The following is a 25,272-nucleotide window of genomic DNA, read 5'->3' on the forward strand; positions in this document are numbered from 1 at the left end:
ATTTGTAATAAATAAGTGTTGTCTTTTCTAAAATACTCTTACTAATAATGTTTATTAGCTAAAATTACAACTTGATGAAACTTACATGTATAACTAATTAACTACTATAAATATTACTTTAAAAAAATGAATAAATATGAGAGATAAACTGAATTAAAATCCTATAATTAAAACTAAATTAAATGTCAAATTAGCTCTTACTACTATATTAAAAACGGGAGCAGATAGTTTTAATAAAATTATAGTATTTTTAATTTTTTTTATTTCTATCCTTAATTAATGGATCTAGATCCTCTGGAATCTCTCTTCTTTTTCTTTTAGTACCCCTCTACCATTTTCATAAAACAACATTAAGATAATTCACCAAAAAAAAAAACAACATTAAGATAAACATGCTAATAAAGTTATAATTGAGATGATAAGGGGTCTCAATCTCATAGGGAAGAATATAAATTTAAATCCTGAAAAATAAAATCTACTTATTGGAAGAGTTTTAACTATATCTAACAGAAATTAGTTTCCAGGTCCAAAATAATTTGAGGATATATTAAGTTACAATGTTACATAAAAAAAAAAGTTTTTTAGAGATAACATTTTGGGAGGAAAATGAAAAAAAAATTACTAAAAAATTTTCTATTACAAATTTGTTGTCTAAAGTTATATGAAATTTAGTTAATAGTTGATGCCCAATGGGTACAACTTTTATTTAAGTTTGTGTAATTTATCATCAATTATTTGCAAACCTGAAAATATTTCCATATAATATACACTTAAAAGATACTTTGTTGCATGGTTGATGGTTACATAAGTTTTGTGTCAAGTGATTTGCTTTAAATTAAAACGTACTGAATGATTTATTTTTAATTAATTTCCAAAGCCCCGTTTGAAGACCGTGAGGGAGGGAGGAGGAAGAGAAGCCATGGAGCAGTCCAGTAGGCCATTTTCCAAGTTTTCAACTCGGCATCCTTCTCCCTCCATCTCTGTGCTTCATTCTCATCTACAAAACCTGAAACCCTAATCTGCTTATCGTTTCTTTCCTTTTTCGTTTTCATACTTGTCTATTTTTCTTCTTCAGCTTGAAAATTTTCGGAGACACAGAATTTGTATCGATAGATACAGTTGCGAGCATTCATGCGAACATCATACCTCCTTCTTCGGCATCGTTTTAGCCGCTCACAGCAACACACTTTTCAATCCATCCCCATCGTCAAATGTTCACTTCGTTCCGCTAATTTCTCACAGCTTTTATTATTTCACACCTCTCAACATCAACTACCACAAACAAGTGATAGCAGTATCGCCCAAGCCCCATCTGGTTCCTCTTTACTGTTACGAGGCAATTTTCCGACGGCGGCAACTTCAAGACGATTCGCTTTGCTTGGCTTTCTTGGGTTGGATGGCCATCGTCACTTAAATCCTCCCCATTATCCTCAGTATTCGTTGCATCGGAGTAAGATTTTTTTTTTTAATTACTATATATGGTTCTCGAGTTCCTTCGCCCATTTCTAAAATCTTTGGTTTGGTTTATCTTTTGTAGGTTTTTTTACAAGGGCAAAACAATTTAAGAAGATTGATTTCAATGATCGCCACAGGTTTAACTATGCTTAACTCTTCCTCATTTCGGCGTTGACTTGTTTCAATGAGTTTGACTTAGAAATTTTGCTTCGATCCTTGGAGCTTGCAGCATAACACAATGGCATGTCCTTGATTCGCGTATGTTAGATAATCTTTTTTTCTTTCGACCAACAGCTAATATTTCTTATCTTTTTTGTTGTTTCTTCATTTCTTTAGTCAGCGGGCTGTAACAACTGCATTGTGGTGTAACTTTCTTGTCTTTTCTCTCAAGTTTGGAGTTTGGTTAGCTTCCTCTAGCCATGTTATGTTTGCTGAAGTTGTGCACTCAATTGCAGATTTTGCAAACCAGGTATTTTGTTGCATTTTGTATAATAAATTGATTGGCGTAAACTTACCTTGGATTTTAAATTGTTTTATTGTATATTGGCTCCAGAGAAACTAATTGTTGACACATTGTAGGCACTGCTTGCTTATGGTCTTAGTAGTTCAAGGCGTGCACCTGATGCTATTCATCCGTGAGTTGCACATTCTTAATCACATTTGCCAGTTTCCCATCTCTTAGCTCATGTGTGACTGCACATGCATTCAGTACCTGTATATCCACATGCTGTATACTACCAAGTTATCCTGTATGGAACGCATGAGGGAATGCATGAAACCAAGAATAGCTATTGAACCTAGTCATTCAGTGAATTGTACTTATTAGCTGCATAATTGTTACAAATTAAACATGACTTAAGTTTATATGCCGCAATGTCACAAGATGCATCATGTACATACCGGCAATTTATTTGCACAGCTGACCAGTGACATTTATTTCATCTTTAGTTAATGTTGCAAAATGATATATTGTGTTTCTACAGTTACGGCTATTCCAAGGAAAGATTTGTTTGGTCTTTAATATCTGCTGTTGGAATATTTTGCCTTGGTTCTGGTGCTACTGTTGTTCATGGGATTCAAAACTTGTGGATCGCTCAGGTATTTGATCAGATTAAATCTTGTAATTTTCACTTCTTAATCTGCAACTTTAATTTATGACCTTTTCTTTCTTCTTAGCACATATTTCATAAATAATGTATGAATCTGTGAGTTTTCTTTTCAGCCCCCTGAGAACATGCAGCTTGCAGCTTTGGTGATAGGTGGTTCATTTCTCATTGAAGGTACTGGTATATTCATTTTAATTTGATCTACTGTGTTCTCTGTTTTATTTTCTGTTCCTTTCTCTCTTTTAAAGTTTATATTTTGGTTAGGCGCCTCTCTTATTGTTGCCATAAAAGCTGTCAAGGAAGGTGCAGCTGCAGAAGGGATGAAAGTGAGAGACTATGTTTGGCGTGGTCATGATCCTACTTCTGTTGCTGTAATGACGGAGGTAACTTACTGCATTTTTAATTATTAGCTTCTGTGACACGTTCCTGTTACTTGGGTTCAAAAAGGAAAAACTTGAAATCAGGAGAAAATAAGGAAATCAGAGTTTTGAGTGGCATATTATGCTTATCAAATATATTGAGACTATTTTTCTGGAGAAATAATTAAATAAAAATAGGCCATTATATTTGTTTAATTGCTTGATGATCTATAACAGTTAAGCTTCCATTATCCCCATCATGAAGAAAACATGTTCTGCTCTAGCTATTGTGCTTCAGAAAAAGTTTGTAAATAGTTTAATGTGTTGCTAATACTTGTATTTCTCCTCTCCAATGTGCCATCAACTTGAATTCTTTCATCTATGTAGTTTCTAATACAACACAATGAAGAAGCTGTTCTGTCTCCTTGTTGACTCTTCTTATATTTGAGATATCAAATTTGCAGGATGGTGCTGCAGTAACCGGCCTTGCCATTGCTGGGGCATCATTGGTTGCAGTGAATACTACTGGAAATGCCATTTATGATCCTATAGGATCAATCATAGTTGGCAACCTACTGGGATTGGTAAATAGGGATCAGAAGACTGCATATTGTAATAGTGACTTGAGTTATAGAGCATTGGACTGATATATAATTTTGTCCTGTTTCTTGCTGATCTATACAGGTGGCCATATTTCTTATCCAAAGAAATCGCCATGCTTTGATAGGTAGAGCGATGGATGACCATGATATGCAGAAAGTGCTTCATTTTTTGAAAAATGACCCGGTATGAGTGTGATACATTTTTGTTGAAATAGAAGATGGTTGTTTAATGAGTCAATGTGTCATTCCTTTGACTTTTGCCAGGTTTGTATGCTTTAGGTTGTAGATGCCATCTATGATTGCAAAAGTGAAGTTATTGGGCCTGGATTCTTCAGGTTTAAAGCAGAAATAGGTTATGCTTCATATCCTTGTAGTTACTCATTTCCTTGTCTTGATATTGTCAATATAAGTGTAGATTTTATTATTTCAAACCTGCCCTGCATGTTTTTGGCAGCTATTGACGTTAAAGAAGTCCTGTATATTCTTCATTATGTTTGTATGTGACAGCATGCTTCTTGCAGTTAGTATTTGGTACAGTTTGTTCTAATTTTTCAGTTGTTCCTTTATTCTTGGTATCATTCTTTTATGCTTTTCCAGCTTCAGCATCTGAGTTGAACTTGTATATATTAAATTCAAATCATGATGTTTACATCCATAAACATGTTAAATTCAAGTGATGTGGTTTCTACAAGTAATAATTGTGTTTAGGCATTATGATTTTGATGATCTTAGTTGTGTTGAACAGATTTTAACGGGGAGATGGTGGTGCGAAATTATCTCGTCAGTACTGGACGTGATGAGTGGGCTAGAAAGGTTGATCTTCACTCCCTTATCTTCATCTAAATCTTTTCTATGATGTGCTGTCAAATTGTCACTAATAACGTTGTTATCTGCTTAATTTTGCATTTTATTACATATTAATCAAGCAGGAATAAGTGAATATTATGCTCATGTTAATGTGCATTTACATTGCCCAAATAAGTAGATGCATGTTTGTTATGGGGATGGCCGTCTTTGGCATTAGCCAAAGCTGTATTGAGCTCTCTCAGTCATTTCTTCTTCAGCTCCCCCAATCCCCCCTTCCCTTTTTCGGTTTCTCTAAGTAAAGTGTTGAGTTCTTTATACACAGTGGATAATGCATTGAAAAAATAATCCTAAATTTTATAACAATGCTTAGGTGTCACATTTGATATGTAACAAATAACGAGGATAGTTCTGATGGCTGTCTAAATTCCAAAATTACCTTCAAATTGACACCTAACCTGTATGAAAACTTATCTAATGATATCAAGTCATGTAGGACATGACCTGGCTCTCAAGGCCATGCTTAATCTAGTTTCCATCCATTGTTGTTCAAAGCATTATGTATTTCGTCTACAATGAAAGAAGAATTAGCATGCATTTCTTTCTATTGACCATGCTTATTTGGCAATACCCCTGGTTCCAAAATTGATGAAATTATATTCACAGTTCGATGAGGTTGCTGCACAGAAGGATCAGGCTAGCCAGCTGAAGTTTTTGTCAGACTATGGTATTACATTATCCATGACCCCTGTTACTGGCATGTTGATCATGTAGTAACTAAATGCTTACAATTTTGAGTTGCGGCAGGTACGGAAATAGTTACAGCATTAGGAAGTGAAGTTGATAGGTTGGAGCAGGAAATCCAGAATCTTGTTCCTGGTATTAAGCATGTTGATATTGAGGCTCATAATCCGACCTAGCTTTAGTTGTGGATATCTACAGATCGAATAATGTCATTTCATGAGCAATTTAACACGAAAAAGCTGCGTCGCGTTTGAAGCTGTAAATTCATTCTTTACACTTCAATTGACAGTATTGGTGAGGCAAGAAGCCGGCTTTAAAAGTTGCCCATTACAATGTGATTTTCGAATGCTCCATTTTTTATGTTTATTGCATTCACAATGCCCCCTTGAAATGAGACAACAATTGCGGGGATAAATGGCTTCCGAACATGACTTGACCATTTTGAACGCATCACAAACTGAGGGGTAACTAACGAATTCCTGGGGGTCAGAGGATAGCCCGTTGCTTGCGGGAATTATTGAGAGGAGAAAGATTGGAGCTGCTGAATTTTTAGTTCCTGTGATACCAATATATTATTTCAATCCTTAATATAAGAGTTAATTTGATTTTTATTTTAGTTTTAAATGTAAAATTTTAATTTATTTTTTTTTTGTATTTATTTTTTTTCTTTCTAAAATAGTCATTGTAATAATAGTAGTTTTAATTAATACACTTTATTAGTAAGGATATTTTATGAAAGATAATACTTATTTATTATAAATAATTAATTTAACTAATTTTTTTGAATCTATTTAATTAACTAATTTTTATATTAACGATCAAAGATAGTATTTGATAATACTTTCATGTGTCCTAGACACACAACGCTATGTGTGCCCCGGACAGGATTACGTATCATTAGAAAATTTGACATAATAAATATAAAAAACTTGATCTAAATATATTTTTTATTTAAACGAAGATCTAAGTATTTTTCTTACCTGTGCCATTTCTTGTTTAATGTTGGCTTTTAAGGGGGAGAGAGGTTTTATTTAGGGGGTGGGGTCATTTTTTTTCCCCACCTTTACAGGCAAAGTCATGGCAACGAGAGCCCAACTTACAGAGGGCTAATTTTCCAAAAATCCAGCGGACCTAAAAAATCTAAAGCCCAAGTACCAACTCACAAGAATTCTTATACGAATGCTTTCAATCACTTAATTTATAGGACTAATTTATGTTTAATTTTTTTATTTTGATGAATAATTTTTTGAATAAAATATGCTATACCTTTTTTTTTAGTTTTCTTACAGGTAAACTTTACAATTTTTAAGTAGTGTTTTAATTCAAGATGTTTATTGCATTAAAAACAAGTAAAGATTTTTAAGTATTGCTTTAATGTTACTAATCTGTTTCTTGATATAAGATTTATTTAATTAATTTGGTTAGATTAAAAAAATTATGTAAATTATTTAATTATAAGAAATTTGATATTTTTTTTAAAATACCATAATCATCTTCTTTAATATTCTCTCTCTTTGTCCTACTTGATTATATTTAAAAGAGTATCAATAAGGGTAATATAGAAAAAATTAATAAATATAAAAAATAAGTTTTATATTTAAGACTAAAACCAACTCAACAATTAAGTTTTATAAGGAGTATTAAAAAAATCGGCACCCAAAAATATATAAAATAAGATCTAACTAATTAAATTATTTTTAGTTAATGTGTCAACCGGGCTAGATGCATTAGACAAGTCTATGAGAACAAGTGGGCGGTGTTCTTTTACATTCTGTATTCTAAGTTGATCTCAATGATTTAAATATTTTTTCTTTATCTCAATAAATTTAAAAAGTTACTTATCTCGTTAAATTTAAAGTTAAGTACATCATCTTATCAAAAAAAGGGGAAAGAAAAGTTAAGGACAGCGGAATCCACGATCCACGAACTAGGTTGATTCTTACGGCTCACTTGAAAATGAAGCAAGCAACATGGAAGTTGCTGGTCATGCGTGCCTTTCAGCAAAGGTAATTTTTACATGCACGGGTTTGTCTGAAATAACTTATAAATAATTTTTTAATCACAATATATAAAATAAAAAATACTTTCTATGTCTTTTTTTATAAGCAACAACTACTATCTTCTTCTTATCCCTAAATATAAGTAACATTTGTAAGTTGTCTTAAATTTTTATAGCGAATTTTCTATTTTATCCCCATTAATTACATATTTTAATATTCAATATATTTGTTATCTTATTTTCCCAACCATCATCTCTTTTCATCATATATTCTCTCTCGTTCATAATTCCCTTTATTATAATAATTTTTTTATTCTATTTTTTATATTGTCCCCCTATAAATAAAGATATTTTGGAGAAAAAACTTCTAATTTTTACCTATTTATTGTTCTTAACTAACTTTTTGATCTACATAATGAAATACTATATTGCTTATAACAAGAAACGGAAGGAGTAAATATGTAAGAGAAGTTTTATCTAGTACTTATTGTTCGTAGCTCCAAATAAGTCCTACTCTCTCCAGTTAAAATACTGAGCAAAAGCTCAACATAATTAGAAGATATAGCTAGTTATTGGGACGAAGTGCGTAGCGAGGCATGTCAGGAGAGAGATGCAGGAAATCCCAATATTATTTAACTTCTACCAAGTGAACGGAGCTCGGCATCCCTTACCGCAGTTTCCTGAACGCTAGTTGTGGGTTAACAGCGAATAGAATTGTACGGAATGGTGAAATGTTGTGGACTTTACAACCACAGTGGAGTGAAAAAGAAGAAAAGAGCACGTGCTAATGTAAAGTAAACAAAGAAATTGGAAAACGTATTGTAATTTATGAGCTTTCTGAGTCATGATCTTGTTCTCCTTGTGTCTAACGCATCCTAATTTAGAGGTAATGCTTGAGACCAGTCACATTGCACGTTCCTCGATCTTCAACACGAGCCTTCCAAGTTCCCACATTCATCCCGCTAAGCCTTATCTCACTTTCTTCACATTGGTAGACATCATGCGTTCGTTAAACACCCGGACCTCATTGTCTCGTGAGTTTTTTTTTTTTTCCTAAGGCATAGGTATTCTTTCTTACTAAAGCACTGTTAGCTATTAAACGTGAGGAATTTATTTTTTCTTTGCCTCTCATTTGGAGAATTCACTTAGGATGTGTTTGGCAAGCACCTCAAACTATGGTTTTGGGACCCAAACCATGGTTTGGGAAAAATGTTAGCCAAACACCCTTAAAAAAATCAAAACCATGGTTTGGGTTCAAAACCATGGTTTTGACTCTAAAACCATGGTTTTGAGAAAAGCAGAAATTTTTTACTTTTGAAAGAAAAAAGGGAGAGTGTGAGAGCTTATAGGATATGTATCTTGTTGTTTTTTTATAAACATATTTTTATAAATATATTTAATCTTATATCTTATAAATATATACATATTAATTATTTATTAATTATATTATCTTATATATATTAATAATGTTAATAAAAAATATATTATTAACAATTTTATTCCTTCAAATTAAAATATATCATAAAATATATTTTTTCTATAATTATCATATTAATTTATGCCAATTTGTATATATAAAAAGTACTTCTAATAACAACTATCCAAACACTCACACTTCTCAAAATCACTTTTTCACAAAATCTATTCTTCCCAAAATCTATTTTTTTCAGAATCTATTCTCCAGAAGTTATTCTCCAAACCATGGTTTGGTTTCATCCAAACACACCCTTAATCTCTTTAAATCGCAAGCTAGTGCGTGTGTGTATATACACACCACCTTCTCCTTAATATAACAATTAGATAACTAATTTAGAGATATTAAAAAAATTAGCTAAATTGCTTAGTTATCACAATTATGTGTTTATCTCTCTAAACTATCATCTTCAATTATGTGCATTAGATAATTGAAATTATTTTTTGGTAGAAACTCCTTTACAATCAATATGAATATTCTAGAAAAAGATAGGAGACAAAGGTCCCGTTTGGTATGAAGCATTGAAAATAAGAGAATGGGATTGAGATTGCAATTAAAAAAATTATTAAAATAGTATTTAGCATGAGTAATTGCTTATTATATGGGATTAGGCAAACCCATAGAGGTGAGATTAGGGAATATCACTTCTCCCCATAGTATAGACAAACCCATAGAGGTGGGATTAGGGAATACCACTTCTTCTCATAGTATTCTCTGATTCTACATACATGGATTTAACTAATCCCATATAACAAGCAATCTCTTATATTAAATACTCTTTTAATAGATTTTCTCAATTACAATCCTAATTCCAATCCCTCATTTTTAATGCTTCCTACCAAATGTAAACAAAATGGATTGCAATCTTATATTTAGAATAAAAAATATATAAGCATGTATGCATTTGGGCTCCTACAACAACGTGAGATTCTTTTTTACTCACTCACACACAAACTACAAAAAAATCCAGGTCATGCAGGTCCCGGCTATCCTATGTTGGCGTTGGCCATTAATAGTGAGGGGAAGAGAAATGAAGGGAAGCTATAACGAAGAGTTTGTTTTGTGTCCACCAAATATAGGGACGGGCAACACGTAACAACATTCTTGCTTTGCCTTCCATTTGTGTTGGCGCCAACGCCCTCTCTCAATATAAGATTTCCCCTTTATTTCCTTTTATCTCTTTTGCTCATTTAATAAAAAATAAATAATTTTATATTATCAGAGTATGATCATTTCTCGCATTTCTGAGTTCTTTTGCCGCCAAGGTGGGGGCTCCCTATAAGGAGCTTTTCCCTCCAAATTATCGCTCCTTCGGGTGGCTTAGCCTCCCAATCTCTGAATAACCTCATTCTTCAATTCTGTATCGAAGGCCGAAACCATGGAGCCGTCCATCTCTCGTAGCTCTAATGCCTCCACCAATGGCCTCCTCTCCGTCAACATCCCCAGCCACAATGATGTCGAACCCCTCCCTCCTCGGATCAATGCCGACGACGATGACGACGATGTTGTCGATCCCGATGATCCTTTTGATATCACTCACACCAAGAATGCGCCGGCTGAGACACTCCAGCGATGGAGAGTAAGCATTTCGATCTCATTCTTATTTGTGTTAAACGCATTTCTCCTCCTCACCGTTCACACGCTTCGCCTCTCTGGTGCATTCATGATTCTTTTTATTTTTAACAACCAATAATGTCAATGTGCATTGTCTTGATTGTGTATTAAATTATGTCTCTTGTATAAATACACTTGGTTAGTGTAAATGCTTTGCGCTTGGATAATGATTGATCGAGGATGTCGTTGAGAAGGATTTTTCATTACATGATGAAACCGTAGTAATTGATGATTTAGTGGATTTGCTGGAGATTTTATTTTTGTTTTTCTTTATTAAGAAAGTTGCAACGTTTAACAAACTGGAAATGCATCCACTACGAGGTGTAATTGATGCGAGGCGCACGCAAAATCAAACCTATAACACAATTAGATTACGACACATTTTGTGCAGGAATGTATATGTTAAATGTTGATTGGATAAAAATATATGTACTATATTTTAGACAAAAGATTAAAGCAGCTTATTTGGTGTCGCCAAAAAATTTTTTGTCAACCTTCTTTGAAATGCTAGTTTTTGTTCTGCAAAAGCACTCAAAGCGCTCCTTCTGAGCAATAACAATGAAATTTCCCTGTGAAATATATTGAAAGGAACTTTTCCGTGGATATAAGATATCAATAAGAAGAAACTGATTGATGATATAGTTTTTCTTTGCTAAATTCACTCGTCCAAGCCATTTAACACTATATATATATATATCGATCACTTGCATTGAAGTGTGCTTTTGCAATGCATCTGAACTGAGTTCTCGTATATTTGCAGCAAGCGACTCTAGTTCTCAATGCTTCCCGGCGTTTTAGATATACTCTGGACTTGAAGAAGGGAGAGGACGAAGAGCACAAGAAAGGGATGATAAGAGCCCATGCTCAAGTCGTACGAGTATGTTTCTGAATCTTGCAAAGACATTTCCAAAGTGTTATTATGTTTTTAGTTATCTTGTTCTTTCCTCTAATCGGTGACGGGTTGTTCTATTAGGCAGCGCTGCTTTTCAGATTAGCCGGTGAACGTCATCTAGGTATGCCTACTTTCTTATAGGTTCGCCTTCGAAATTTCTTTCTTTTTCATTCTTTCGTCATTCTGACGATTGTCTTGTTTACCAAAAGCTTACAAAGATAATGACTGCCCACTTAATTGACCAATGCAACAATTGATTAACGAGTTGTATCCTGTTGGCGGGAGTAGAATGTTTGTGATATACAGAAACTCAAGTTTATGGAAATAAAAACGGTCAACAACTGACATTAAGTCTTTTTTCTCCCCACAAAAAAGAAAATCAAGTTTACGTGGGTTTTGCTTTCGAAGCTGTGCTCAGTGGATTTTTTTAGGGGTGAGCTACATGCTACCCTTCTTTTAAAATTCAGCCCGCCACCTTTAAAGCCCAACATTTTATCTCCTGAAGCTACCAATATTTAAAACCTTGAAAGTCAATTAAACATAACATCTGAAATCGAAGATATTCATTAGGGTTTGATGTTAAACCCAATCTCAAGATTCTCCATCTTCCCATAATGTCATCGCCTTTTTATAACTACTACGTACTTGTTTAACTTGTTTTTAACTTTTTATAGAAGTATCTAACGAAGACAAAATTTCAATTTTTGTGTACAATAATTAAAATTAAGCTATAGTTCAAAAGAATTTTAAGTAGATTTCATTGATTCAAGGTCCCGCATTTGAGCTTTAAGAATACAGAATTGATAAAAAAAAATTAGCCGGAGGTCTTCTTTCTCGCGTCTGCTGGAGACTATATTTTTTTTAAGTATTTTTTTTTAGAGATTATATATGATTGAAATCCGCTTGTCTCTCTATATTTGTCTATCATCTTCCACGTCTAGACTTCTATTATGCATATGCATGCGTCGATTCCTGATGTTGCTGTAAATTAATGGCAGATTAGATAATTGTTAAAAGCATTATTATATCTGATCTATCATTAGTGTAATAAAAAGGTTCCCATCCTAATGAACCTTGGTGAGTTAGCAGTTTAGAACTGTTTTTTTCGGCAGCAAGACCATCTGTTATCCTGAGCCTGCGTAGTAAATACGGACTGTCACTGGGACCCAGATTAATCTGAATTCGAACTCGACACCTACAGTTAAGAGGATACAGCTCCTTTGCTAGTTTAATAACTAAGCGCTCGGTACAGTTTAGTTTAGAAATATTTAATGGCGAAAGTCGCCAACCTTGACAAAGTATTGCAATATAAGTTGCTTTTGGGTCCAATGGGGCATATACTGCATTTATATCAACCTTGAATCTTAATCAGCTCCTAATTAACTAATTTGCTGGTGCTGAGTTTGCTAATTATACTAAGGCTCTTGCATTTATTGAATCACTTAATAAAGTTTTGTATTTGAATCATGAAGCGGTAGGCACAGGAGTGTCAGCCCCAACCTCAGGTGATAACTTCGGAGTTGGGCTCGAACAACTTGTTTCAATGTCCAAGGATCAGAACATAGCTGCTTTGCAAGAAAATGGAGGGGCAAGTCTACTGTAAATATATTCTTTTGTTGCTTAAGCAGATGTTGAAGGATTTATAGATCTGATATATTCCAGTGGTAGCTTCTACAGGTTAAAGGCTTATCAGATTTACTAAAATCAGATCTTGAGAAAGGAATTAATGGAAGTGACGATGATATATTAAAGAGGAGAGTGACATTTGGAACGAATACATACCCTAAGAAAAAAGGGCGGAGTTTCTGGGTATATTCATTATAAGTCAGTAATCTATTTTTAAAATGAACTAATTAGATAATTCTAGCACTAATACTTTGTGGCCTGTAACAGATGTTTCTCTGGGATGCTTGGCAAGACCTGACCCTCATCATATTGATTATAGCAGCTGTGGTGTCATTGGCACTTGGAATAAAAACAGAGGTGTGATTAACTCTCAGTTAGCTAATAATCATCAATCAAAATAGCAAATGAAGCATCGTTAATTGATCCATGGCTATGTTGAAGGATTTGAACTTCTTGTTAAAGAAATTAGGTTGTGGGCATTTAGGTCTGACATCTATGCTCTATGACTATGATTCTTTTGCCAATCTGGATAACTGACAACTTATCAGGCATAAAAGAATTCCTTCAATGCGCTTAATCTTTATTCAAAATTAGGAAAATCGAGATGATGAGGAGAAGGAGTCTGTTGACAACAACAACAAAAATTGAGTAACCTGCAAACTTGGGAAGAGCAAGTGTGATTCGTACAATACAATTATGAGATAGAACAATTGTGGAGGTCATCTGACCAACTTGTCAAAGAATATTTGGTCATTTTCTATCATGAAAAATTTCGAAGTATCGTCTATATGATGACAATGCCTTTTCACTATTTTTTTGTGTTTTGGAGTTGCACAATTTGGAGGCACAAACTCATCTAATTATCGATCACATTTACCCCCCGGGGGGGGGGGGGGGCAACTTTGTTGCGTTAGATGTTCTTGAAACATTTCTTTCAGGAATATTACTGCTGTCCAGCAATATTAATTTGTTTGTGTTACTTCAGTACCTTGACAAAGTAAAGTGAATCATCATATGCCAGTCACAATGGACATGAATCCTTTTGCCTTTCGAAATTACTGAAATTTACTTGTTTACATTATGGTTGTTTACATGGGATTGAAACCCATTTCTTAACTCCCGTGTACTGATGGTTTCTTTGTGATGCGTGCTTGTTCTGATTGCTCTTGACAATAGAATATGCTTGTTGCTTCAATTCCATTGAAATTGCTTACGTTCGCCTTGTCTTTTCCATCATTTTTTATCATTAGGGCTTGCAAGAAGGATGGTATGATGGAGGAAGCATTGCCTTTGCTGTTTTTCTTGTCATAATAGTAACAGGTATTGGATATTTCTTTTTGTTTTGATTAATGAACAACGCATTTAATCTTTTGAAAGTCCTTATAGGTGTCCATAGGATTTCCCTACAGATTAAACTCTTTGGCACCGTCGGACAGACTTTTATTTCCTTTTGAATTTATTGTGTTCTTGTTGTTCATCAGTAATCCTGATGCAAGCTATATGTTGTACTTCTTGGACTTAAGTTCTGCTGTTCCTTTCACCTTCTCGTGTGGCAGCTACCAGTGATTATCGCCAATCTCTGCAGTTCCAGAATTTGAATTCAGAAAAACAAAACATACAATTGGAGGTATGCTTTATATAATTAGAATTTGGGTCATCACTGGAAAGCCACACGATCATTTTACACGTATTATGCAGGTCATTAGAGGCGGTAGAGCAACAAAGATATCAATATTTGATGTTGTTGTTGGTGACGTTGTACCTCTCAAAATAGGAGACCAGGTGAGATCCAACAATATATGAGTTTGTTTGGTTGGAAATTGACAATTCCTTTCCCCATTATTTTTCCTTTATGGGTGCATTCAGGTTCCTGCTGATGGGGTTATAATCACTGCTCACTCACTTGCCATTGATGAATCCAGTATGACTGGTGAAAGCAAGATTGTAAGTTGTTTCTACCTACTATCCACCAAATTAGCGATTCCCTGTCCATATGATTCTTTAGCAATGATGTTCTGCAGATTCACAAAGACCACAAATCACCTTTTTTGATGTCTGGCTGCAAAGTAGCAGATGGCGTTGGTGTTATGCTGGTAAGATGAATATTTAATTTTCATCATAGTCTACTTGGCTTCTTTTTTTTTAATGGTAATGGGCAACGCTTTCTTGCAATATGAATGAAATTGCTTTCATGATTTTGAACTTTTTCTCCAAAAAGTTTCTGATTTTGCTGCTTCATTTATTTTACGCAACAAGGTTCCTTTTTTGCACCTAATTCGATCTAATGACTTGCTGCCGTGTATCGTATTTGAGTAGCAGTTGGAGTTGGACTTTTGAGCTTTAACAGTATAAGGAACTTTGTAAGGACCCCGTAAGACGGCCGATTATGTAAAATGATTGACTATTTTTATCAATTGAAATACTCTGAATTGAATAACCTAAAATTAATAAACTTGTTATAAGGGATTCATGGGCTTCAGTTATCATCGATATTGTACTTCTGCATTTGATTCATTTTATGATTTTTTATGTACCAACTCATTGTAGTTCTGTTGTTTGTGGTCACTAATGTGAATCTAAGGGTATGTAAAAGTGAGTTGAATAGCCCTTTCCTTTTGTTTTGGTTATGCTTCTAGTGGTTTTCCAGGTCTTGAGACCAAAGATAGTAGAGCTGTTATGCCATCACTTTACTGCTATCTGCAGGTAACTGGGGTCGGCATCAATACGGAGTGGGGGTTGTTGATGGCAAGCATCTCTGAAGATACTGGAGAAGAGACTCCATTGCAGGTTCCACATGATACATCCAAAACAAAGAAAGAAAAGGCTGTTGTTTTAATACTACCTCCGGTCCTAAATATAGGAGTTAGAATAAGATTCACTTTGGTCCTAAATATAAGACCTCAATCAGTTCTCTTTCCCAACTCTATAATTATTTTTTCCAAAATATCCCTATTAATTGCACATAGTAAAAGGGTTTTTATCTATGGGTAGTTACAGTACATATGGTTAAAAAAGGTATTCTAGACAAACCAACACATGTTTGTTACAAATAACTAACTTAACTAACTTTTTTAATATCAATAAATTAATTATCTAACTCTTATATGAAGGATTAGAAGGAGTGGTACCTTGTGGAAACTTACATGCTAAACCTTAAACTCAATTTTTGTGATACGTCATAGGTACGTTTAAATGGAGTTGCAACTTTTATCGGCATTATAGGTCTAACAGTAGCTGGTGTTGTGCTAGTGGTCCTATTGGGCAGGTAAAATTAGATAATTCTTTTTTTGTATTTAACAGCCAATCAGAGCAGATTTTATGTCATTTCTCAGTGGCTGTGATATGACTTTGGAATTTTAGATACTTTTCTGGCAACACAAAAGATCTAAATGGAAATGTCGAATTTGTTGCTGGCCAGACGAGTATCAGTAGTGCACTAGATGACGTAGTAAAAATTTTTACTATTGCAGTAAGTGAATTTTCTGGATTTTTTTTGCACATCATGTTCTTCTGCTTCTTTTGTAATTTTTATCTTTTTGAAACTAAAATAAAGAGCTGTGCAGGTCACAATTGTGGTTGTCGCAGTTCCTGAAGGTCTTCCTCTGGCTGTTACCTTAACGTAAGAATGAACTACTTGACGGTTTCATTCTGGAATAGATGTGTCTAATAGTGGGCCTCTGAAAATGTTTTTCCTGCTAATTTTTTAACATTTTTATAATTTCTAACCTTGGCTCTCATGACAGCCTGGCATACTCAATGCGGAAAATGATGGCAGACAAGGCCTTGGTAAATCTCATTTTATTATTCTCCAATCACCAAAACGTTTTTAGTTTTGCAGTTCTTCTGTCAATTAGTTTTAGAACTTCTGTTTCTAATAACCACAGATATTCAGGTGCGAAGGCTTTCAGCCTGTGAAACTATGGGCTGTGCAACGACAATTTGCAGTGATAAAACAGGAACGTTAACCTTGAACCAGGTGGGTTCCACAGTAGGACGTTGAGATAGTCTAAATGGAGTTAGGCCATAATTTAATCCATGCTGATTAATGCTCGTATTCATTGAAGCCCAATACTTACAGTCACAACCTGTATATGGTTGAGATCTAATTTTGAACTTTCATTAACAGAGATTTGATTCAGATATAGAAAATTGTTTTGGTCTTCTCTATTCCCATCGGATCAATAAATTACTTATTCATTCATTTAAAAGGCAAAGGGAGGCCTAAAATTTTGAGATGAATGAAACCCGCAAAAGTTAATTTACATTATGCAGCCTACAAAACTCTCTGGTCTAGGTGATTTTGGGTTCATGACACATGTTGCCCTTTACCCAAAGTTTCATTTCACCTTAGATACTGGCACCCTATTGTTAAATAGCATGCAAGATGTTTTCCATGAATTTAAATAATATGACTTCATATAGATGAACACCAGAGTTTTATATTCCCTGGCCCTGAAGCCAAGCAATTTCATTTCTGCAATCCTTACAAGAGCGAGGCTGCTGTCATTAAGTTGATGTGGGAAAACATAGATAAGGAACACTTCGAGCCAATCAGGTGCATGGTGAATGACCTCAGCTGTTTGATAGACCCACCCTTTGTGCATACTTTTGTCCATATCCGGAAACAGATTGTCTGTCTAGTAGTTTTTCAATTTGTTAAAAGAGAAATAGGTATCTGCATTTGTTTCGTTTAATTTAAAATCCTTCATATCAGGTTTTAATGTTACCTGATTTTATTCCATTGTAGATGGCCGTGGTTGAGGCATGCATTGGGAGGAAGAAACTGAATTCACCTGATGACTCATCAAAGCTGAATTCAGAAGTTTTATCTCTGATAAAAGAGGGCATTGCACAGAATACAACTGGAACTGTTTTTGTGCCTAAGGTTTTCCTTTCTACTTAGTTCAGTGACAGTATCAAGTTCCCTTTTATATTTTGTGTACTGGTATCAAAACAACCAAGGAAACTCTTGGGCTTAATATTTGCAGTTTCTCTTGATTTTTTGCGGGTTACTGTTTAAGGAACAACGTCACGTGATTCCAAACAGGAAAATGCGTAGTCATAAGTACACACGTAATTGTGCATAAAAATGCATGTATGTGATTTACTTTCAGGAGATCTGAAATTAATATAGTGTTGCCTGTGCTTTAAAACAACATGTATACTTTGAGGATTTGAGAGAAAATTTCAGGAATCTTCTTTGTATATGGCCTACCAGTTCAGTAATTGTTAATTTTGAAGTCCTAAAAGAGTAGAGACAAATTTTAAGATCGCTAGTATTTCTCAAGATAACAACTTGTGAGAAGATATAGGTGTAAGGTTGAAATATATAATGCAAATTTTTCTTACAGGAAAAGTCAGTTCAATAAGATGTTCAATTTGACTAGTGGAGAGAATATGAATACTCTCACACTCTCCATTACATCTATATGCATAGATTGAAGGCAAAAAATTTGAGTTAGCACTAGCCCTTTCAGTTCTGAACTGCAATCATATTTTCCATATAGCATATATTTATGCCTGTCCCAGATGCTCATAAAGCTGAAAAGTAATTGAACACAATGTGAACTGACAGATGAGAAATAAATCAGAATCATATCTTCTTTTGTTACCATTGTGGTGCTGCGGTAGTCTCAATGGTGAACATTTGTTACCTATTAGCAGAACGAAATTTCTTCAAACCTGTGCTATTGTCCTCTATAGCTGCTTTCCTTACAAAAATGGTTACTCTTAGTACTTTTCTGAATCCTGGTATTAATATCCAATAAGCATCTGTAATTTTTTTCTTTTATGACTTCATTCTTTGCTAGGATGGTGGAGAGACTGAGATATCAGGGTCTCCTACAGAAAAGGCAATCCTTTCTTGGGCAGTCAAGGTATCATTAGAACATATCCTCTCACCTTATTGAATTGATTTTCTGCTGAATCTTTGTATCTTTCTTGAATCTACTTGGCAGTTGGGAATGGATTTTGATCTTATCAGGTCACATTCAATAGTTCTCCATGTATTTCCCTTCAATTCAGAGAAAAAGCGAGGTGGTGTCTTGCTGAAGCAGGTATATATTTGATAAAAGCATCACCGATTCATCTCTTCATCTATTGTATCATATGGTCTTCCATGCTAATCAAATAAAATTTCATGTTTAGAATGTGGATTCCACAGTACATATACATTGGAAAGGCGCTGCAGAGATAGTACTGGGAAAATGCTCTCAATATCTTGATTCAAACGGTTCCTTGCTTTCTATTGAAGAAGAGAAGGTTAGAAACAGTAGTTTCCTAGTGTACTCCTATAATGTTTATGAGGAGAGAAGGCCATCGCCTTGAACAATTGGATGAGATAGTTTTTGATATGCCAATAACAAACACAACTTGAAAAATATATGGAATCACACCACAGTTGAATCACTCTATGCATATATATGGTTATATTGTTGTTTCAACTTTCAAGTTACTCAAGCTGCATGGCAATTATACAATGGATGCTACAGAAACTGGATTTTTTTCAGCAATCTAGTAACTTGGAGCAGTTGGCAATTGTGTCTTCTTTTTTTTTCAAGGTAATTGGGTGATATTTCCTTTACAAATCTTTTCCAGGACTTTTTCAAGGCAGCTATTGAAGACATGGCTGCTCGCAGTTTGCGGTGTGTTGCCATTGCATACCGTTCATATGAATTGGACAGAGTTCCCTCTAATGAGGAGGATTTGGCCCAGTGGTCCTTACCTGAGGATGAACTTGTTTTGCTTGCTATAGTTGGTATAAAGGTAGAGTTCAAGGCTCTCCTACTATGGGGCAAGAAATTGGTAGCATTTTGCTTTGTCTCATAGCTTACCTTTGTATTTAAAATAAGGAAATAATTTTTGTAAAGGCATTGATATCTGTTTAATTATATTTGTAAACAATTATGGCTGTATACTTTCTAACTCCGTCCAGAATGGGGACAGCTCATTATGCGTTTTAAAATGTTCTTTACTACTGCTTATGTAGTCAAGTTATACTGTGCTTCAGCACTAGATTGCTGCCTTCTTCCTGAAGAATAACCCAGTTTCATTCTTCATCTAAGCTAACAAGGATCTGTTTGTTCAGGACCCATGTCGCCCTGGTGTCAAAGATGCAGTGACAACATGCACTGCCGCTGGTGTTAAGGTGATTTTAATTTTTTTGTGTTTGATGATATAGTTCTGAAATTGACTGATGAAGTTCGTAGATGAATTTTAGTTTAATGTGGAATATGTTAATGATAATGTCAAAATATGGTTCCTGATATTCTTATAAGCTTAAGGGTTAAGAAAAAATGTAATTAAGGAAATCCAAGCTTCATATGTTTTTTATCTCAGGTGCGCATGGTTACGGGAGACAATCTTCAAACGGCAAAGGCAATAGCTTTGGAGTGTGGGATACTGGCTTCGCATATAGATGCTGTTGAACCAGTTATCATTGAAGGAAAGACATTCCGGGCCTTATCTGAAAATGAAAGGGAACAAGTCGCTAAACAAATAACAGTATGGCTCTCTCATTGAGATTTTTGCATGTGCATTAGCTGAAAATATTTATTTAAGGAGTGGTATTCATTTAACAATAATGTTCTAATAAAAAATCATTCCATCCTGATCGTAATCTCCTGGCTTTGAATCCACCGATTTGGGTTACTTGCTGATTGTGATTTACATAATATGCATAGGTGATGGGGAGGTCTTCTCCAAATGACAAGCTTTTACTTGTTCAAGCACTGCGTAAAGGGGGTGAAGTTGTTGCTGTTACTGGAGATGGTACCAATGATGCTCCCGCTCTTCATGAGGTTTGTCATATTTCTTGGGTGTGCAATCTTGAGGCTTGATGTTCCTTCCAAGTCTTGTAACTTCTCTAGTTGTGTAAGAAACAACCTGGAAAGATGAAATGTATTTGTTACTTAATTGCTTCATCTCTGTATTTTGAACCTTCTTTAATTGATTGCATCAACCAGAAAAAAATCATGCTAAAAGTAGTCTATTTGCTGACATGCAGTTCTGTGTTATTGGTCCAATGATGTTATGAAGCTGCTTAAGTGTGTTATCCAAGCATGACTTTAGTTCATGAAGCTTGCCTCTGTGATTGTTGATTTTATTATTGAATTGTCAGTGTTGAGCCATTGATAACATTTTGAGTGCAACAAAATTTCAAATGAGATTATTGAATTTGGGAATACTTGGGCTGCAACTTGTGAGTTGAGGCGTGTTTTCCTGTGAACAAGAACTTTCTTTTTCTTCTATAATCATGACTTACCCATTAGCATTTTGACTTTACAAGTGCCCCATCTCCTACCCCTTGCAAGAATGGGTGGGAGGTGAAATCATGTGATTAACTAGTGTTTTCTATACAATAGCAACCTTGACCAAATATGCCACCGTGCACTACATTTAGCAGAGTTTGGTGAATTTTTATCGTACCGCTTCGTGCAGTTTATTATAGAGTTGTTGGTAGCATCAAATTCTTTCTTTTGTCTCTTCTTGTGCCTTCCTTTTTTTGATCGAGGTGGTGTTCCAAAGTTCACTATTGTTAAACTTCTTCTTTTTTTTTTCCATAGTTGATGTCATGTTCTGCTATTTTATTTTGTATTTTAGGCAGATATTGGTCTTTCTATGGGCATTTCTGGAACTGAAGTCGCAAAAGAAAGTTCAGATATTATAATCCTGGACGATAACTTTGCGTCAGTTGTAAAGGTACACAGAATTTGAGTGAGCCTATGATTTTTTTAAAAAGAAAAAATCGGGTCTATATCTACCCAGTGATCCCATGATGAGGTGAAATAATGTACATCTTCTCTTTTAACCATTTTACCGTGGTATGATTCGGTTTTGGCTTCACTTTTGTTCAGTATCACTCGGAGACACGAGTTTACAGTTAATTGGTCCAATGTGTAACTTGTTTAAGTAGTCTACTTCATTCTTCCTTTAGGTCGTCCGCTGGGGCCGTTCTGTATCTGCAAATATTCAGAAATTTATACAGTTCCAGCTCACAGTTAATGTAGCAGCTCTTGCCATAAATGTTGTGGCGGCAGTTTCTTCGGGTGATGTTCCTTTAAATGCAGTACAGGTCTCACTTTCTCCTCCTCTATTCAATATTTCGTTGTCTAATCTATAAGCATTAGCTATCACATACACATCTTACTTTCTAAAGCTTGATATAAGAGTTGAGGATTCGCGTCACTTCAAAACTTCGTTATAAGAAGGCTTAGGGATGGTTCTTTTTACCAATAAACTGTAGCACACCCCCCAAACAAAGTCCTTTGACTTTGAAGCATGGACAAAGTGAAAGAGCACCATATTTTTTGAAGAGATTTAATTTTTTTGGGAGAATTGGGGGACAAGAGGGATCATACCTTTGACTTCCTTTACCATGAAAGTTCTTAATACCATGTTAAGAAACAAACTCCTTAGCTTAAGCTTGTTAGAAGTAGGCTTAAGAGCAGTTTTTGTTTATATATAATATACCTAACTTTAGAAGTCAGGATGAAAATTAGGTATTAAAAATTGAATTCTAGTTTTTCCATGTAAATTTTCAGCTTACAGTTTCGTCTGCGGTATGAATGAAGACCGATATTTAACTAGTGGTAAATAACTGGCATGGTTAATGAAAATACATATGTTGGTTTCTGTCATTCTGATGTGTGTGTCCTTGTTACAGCTTTTGTGGCTTAACCTTATCATGGACACACTTGGGGCCCTGGCACTAGCTACGGAACCGCCTACTGACCACCTTATGCACAGACCGCCGGTTGGTCGAAGGTTTGGAATGACTGGCTTTCTAACGTGTAGTAAAATGTTTACAATTGAGTTCCCCTAACACCACGCGAAGCTTACACGTAGATACACACACGTGTTGACCAATAACTTACGAGATTAATACAAAAGTTAGCTTAGTTAACATCTTCGCTATTACTTTAAATACATCCCCAGAGTTAAATATGCTTGGTTTGATCTTTAGATGCTCAATTTCACAGTAATTTTGTGTTTGGTTTGCAGGGAACCTCTCATAACGAATAACATGTGGAGGAACTTGCTTGTACAGGTAATTTTCCTTAAGAAACCCTTTAAAGTCCCTCCCTAGACCCCATCTGGTAGGAGCCTCATGATGCTGGTATTGGAAACGTCTGTTTGGGTTAATCTTTTATTTGTCGTTGTAGGCTGTATATCAAATTGCGGTTCTCCTTGTTCTTAATTTTGGTGGAGAAAGTATTCTCAGGGGTAACTCTGCGGTCGAAACAATGCAACTGAAGAATACTTTGATTTTCAATGCATTTGTCCTCTGCCAAGTAAGTGAATATTTAAGATTCACGAATGAAATAGTCATAATGTCGAGGGAACCATGTTTCCCTTACGTCCCCCGAAATTCTTGTTGTGTTGTATGATTTGTTTCCCATGTTCAATTGTTATATGCATGTTGAATGCTCCTTAATTATTGATGGAAATACCATGGGTCCGATCATACGGTGCAAGAATTTGCCAATTCATCCAATTCTCATTAAGTTTGCTTGAACATCCAGATTTTCAATGAGTTCAATGCTCGTAAACCAGATCAAATGAACGTATTCACCGGAGTGACCAAGAACCGTCTCTTTGTGGGTATTGTGGGATTGACCTTAATACTTCAGGTGAATGATCATTTCTATGGTTGCTTGTTTGTTTTGATTGTTCACATCTGCATATACATGCTTTCCTAATTCCATACATATCTGTTAGGTAATCATTATCGAGTTCCTTGGAAAGTTCACTGGCACAGTGAGGCTTGATTGGAAGTTGTGGCTCGTTTCTTTTATCATTGGCCTCGTCAGGTTTGGTTCATCATTTCATTATATTCCTAATATTATTAGCCTTTAATTATGTATTTATAAGTTAAATTCTCTCAAGTGCCTTCACCTAAATTGAGAAAAGAGATGAATACATAATAGTAGGTCCCATTTACCCACATGTTAGAAGTAAAGTCCACCATTTTGTATCTATCTCTCTTTTCACTTCAAGAAATTTTCAAATATGAATGCCTCTATTCAGGTTGAGGTTACAATAGTAATAATCCTTCTTCTAGTACTTCATATGAAAGCTAGTTGGAGGTTGAATTTAATCCTAAATATAATAACTCAGTCCACTTTGTCTTTATATTTATCACTTTTTCCCGAACTAATTTATTAAACTTATAAACTACGAACTTTGATTGTATTTATAAGGCCTCATTTATAATCTACAAACGAGGTCTTACAAATAGGACCGAAGGTAGTAATATACTAGCTCCGATCCTTAATATAAGGTCTTGATAACCAAGTTGAAAAATTAATTAAGTTGGTTATTTGTAACAAATATGCGTTGATTTTCCTAAATTATCTTTAATGATGTACATTGAAACTATCCATTAATGGGAATCCGTTACAATCAATAGGAATAATTTGAAAACTTATAAATTTAGAAGACAAAGTGAATTAAAATTTTATATTTAGAACCAAATTCAATAGTCAAATAGTTCTTCTATTAAAGACCAAAAATAATATAATCTAATGTTACATGTGGTATTTTAAAAAGATCTGGTAACATTTGTTATAATTAACTAATTAATCTAACTTTTTTAATCTACTCAAATTAACTGAATAGCTCTCTTATTAAGTGTCATGTGTAGTATCACTAACAGCTTTTACCTTGTCACAGTTGGCCTCTTGCAGTGCTTGGAAAGTTCATCCCAGTTCCAAAAACACCTTTGTCTCGCACCTTTAAGAGGATGCTTATGCGATTTAAGAGGTCAAGAGCTCCTGCTACTCAATAGGTCAGCACATCATTTCTTCCTCAAAAAGGATCACCCGCGGATCTGCTTTTCCTAACCAGCAAGTGAAGTGACAATTGATAACACACGTGCTTTCTTCTAAGAATAATTTGTTTAGTGCAGACTTTTTCGGATGATCTGTAAATATATTAATATTGTCATAGAGAATCACACAAATTCATGAAATACTGACGGTTTTCACGGTTTCATGCTTCTCTCTGAGTCTGTCTGCACTTGATGGATTACTTCATGTGTCACTGTAAATTACGTTGGCATAAAAGACGAGAACCAGATTGCTTTAGGAATTACTAAAGCATATAGCTATCATCATTACGTAATATATCTTTGCCCGCCTTTATATTTGGGTTGCGTACGTTTTTTACGGTGTTACATCCTGGCATTGTCGGAATCACATGGCTACCGAGACCGACAAATTGAAAAGCACTGCCATGTGGTAGGTGTTTTTTTTTTTTTCTTTTTTTTTCCCCTACGGAACCACCACTTGAAAAGACTGAAGTATGAATTATAAAATTCAATGGACAGAAAAGAACAAGTAGAAATTGGATTTAAGGATCCAAAATGAACAACCGAACATGGTAAACAGGTTAAAAAACCAAACCAATTTGATCTTAGAATCTCCTGCTTGGTTAATCTGACTGTTTCAGCATCCAATCGATTTATTATTATTATTATTGTTATTGTTATTATTATTAAAGAAATGCATATGTTTGGTTCTCTAATTTTGCAAGAAATTTCGGTTTAGTCCCTTGAATATTAAAAACATATTTTCTTTTTTCTGCCAATTTATAAAC

At 34.7% G+C, this 25,272-nt stretch overlaps 2 protein-coding genes across 2 annotated transcripts; both read left to right on the forward strand.

The window, feature by feature from the left end:
• Positions 1–894: 894 nt before the first annotated feature.
• On the forward strand, positions 895–5,485 carry LOC114746788 (metal tolerance protein C4-like). Its single transcript, XM_028935065.1, has 13 exons — positions 895–1,450; positions 1,538–1,592; positions 1,792–1,924; positions 2,035–2,090; positions 2,439–2,553; positions 2,678–2,735; positions 2,826–2,944; positions 3,385–3,504; positions 3,605–3,706; positions 3,802–3,874; positions 4,268–4,335; positions 4,993–5,053; positions 5,134–5,485. Exons 1-13 carry the CDS (start codon positions 1,132–1,134, stop codon positions 5,244–5,246), a joined length of 1,392 nt encoding a protein of 463 aa, XP_028790898.1. The 5' UTR covers positions 895–1,131; the 3' UTR covers positions 5,247–5,485.
• A 7,107-nt stretch (positions 5,486–12,592) lies between these two features.
• LOC114746789 (calcium-transporting ATPase 9, plasma membrane-type-like) lies at positions 12,593–24,748 on the forward strand. Its single transcript, XM_028935066.1, has 30 exons — positions 12,593–12,637; positions 12,727–12,858; positions 12,943–13,032; positions 13,926–13,995; positions 14,232–14,302; positions 14,374–14,457; positions 14,542–14,619; positions 14,697–14,768; positions 15,379–15,462; positions 15,858–15,940; positions 16,036–16,144; positions 16,239–16,294; positions 16,419–16,461; positions 16,568–16,651; positions 17,423–17,560; positions 18,486–18,551; positions 18,633–18,731; positions 18,823–18,936; positions 19,273–19,440; positions 19,763–19,822; positions 20,014–20,178; positions 20,358–20,474; positions 21,277–21,375; positions 21,611–21,748; positions 22,340–22,440; positions 22,678–22,723; positions 22,839–22,967; positions 23,199–23,306; positions 23,395–23,486; positions 24,349–24,748. The coding sequence occupies exons 1-30, from the start codon at positions 12,593–12,595 to the stop codon at positions 24,461–24,463; spliced, it is 2,856 nt and encodes a 951-aa protein (XP_028790899.1). The 3' UTR covers positions 24,464–24,748.
• Positions 24,749–25,272: the final 524 nt, after the last annotated feature.

The sequence above is a fragment of the Neltuma alba genome, unplaced genomic scaffold, assembly GCF_004799145.2.
Source record: "Neltuma alba isolate B1F8T4 unplaced genomic scaffold, ASM479914v2 tig00005106_pilon, whole genome shotgun sequence".
Classification (NCBI taxonomy): domain Eukaryota; kingdom Viridiplantae; phylum Streptophyta; class Magnoliopsida; order Fabales; family Fabaceae; genus Neltuma; species Neltuma alba.

Bases quoted from the DNA above. Each gene is read 5' to 3' on its own strand.
- LOC114746788 (XM_028935065.1), top strand. From the start codon at position 1,132: ATGCGAACATCATACCTCCTTCTTCGGCATCGTTTTAGCCGCTCACAG. The intron at 1,451-1,537 runs GTAAGATTTTTT...TATCTTTTGTAG, and splicing joins TCAGTATTCGTTGCATCGGA to GTTTTTTTACAAGGGCAAAA. The intron at 4,336-4,992 runs GTTGATCTTCAC...TTATATTCACAG, and splicing joins GTGATGAGTGGGCTAGAAAG to TTCGATGAGGTTGCTGCACA.
- LOC114746789 (XM_028935066.1), top strand. From the start codon at position 12,593: ATGTCCAAGGATCAGAACATAGCTGCTTTGCAAGAAAATGGAGGG. The intron at 14,458-14,541 runs GTGAGATCCAAC...GGGTGCATTCAG, and splicing joins CTCTCAAAATAGGAGACCAG to GTTCCTGCTGATGGGGTTAT. The intron at 18,732-18,822 runs GTATATATTTGA...TTTCATGTTTAG, and splicing joins GTGGTGTCTTGCTGAAGCAG to AATGTGGATTCCACAGTACA.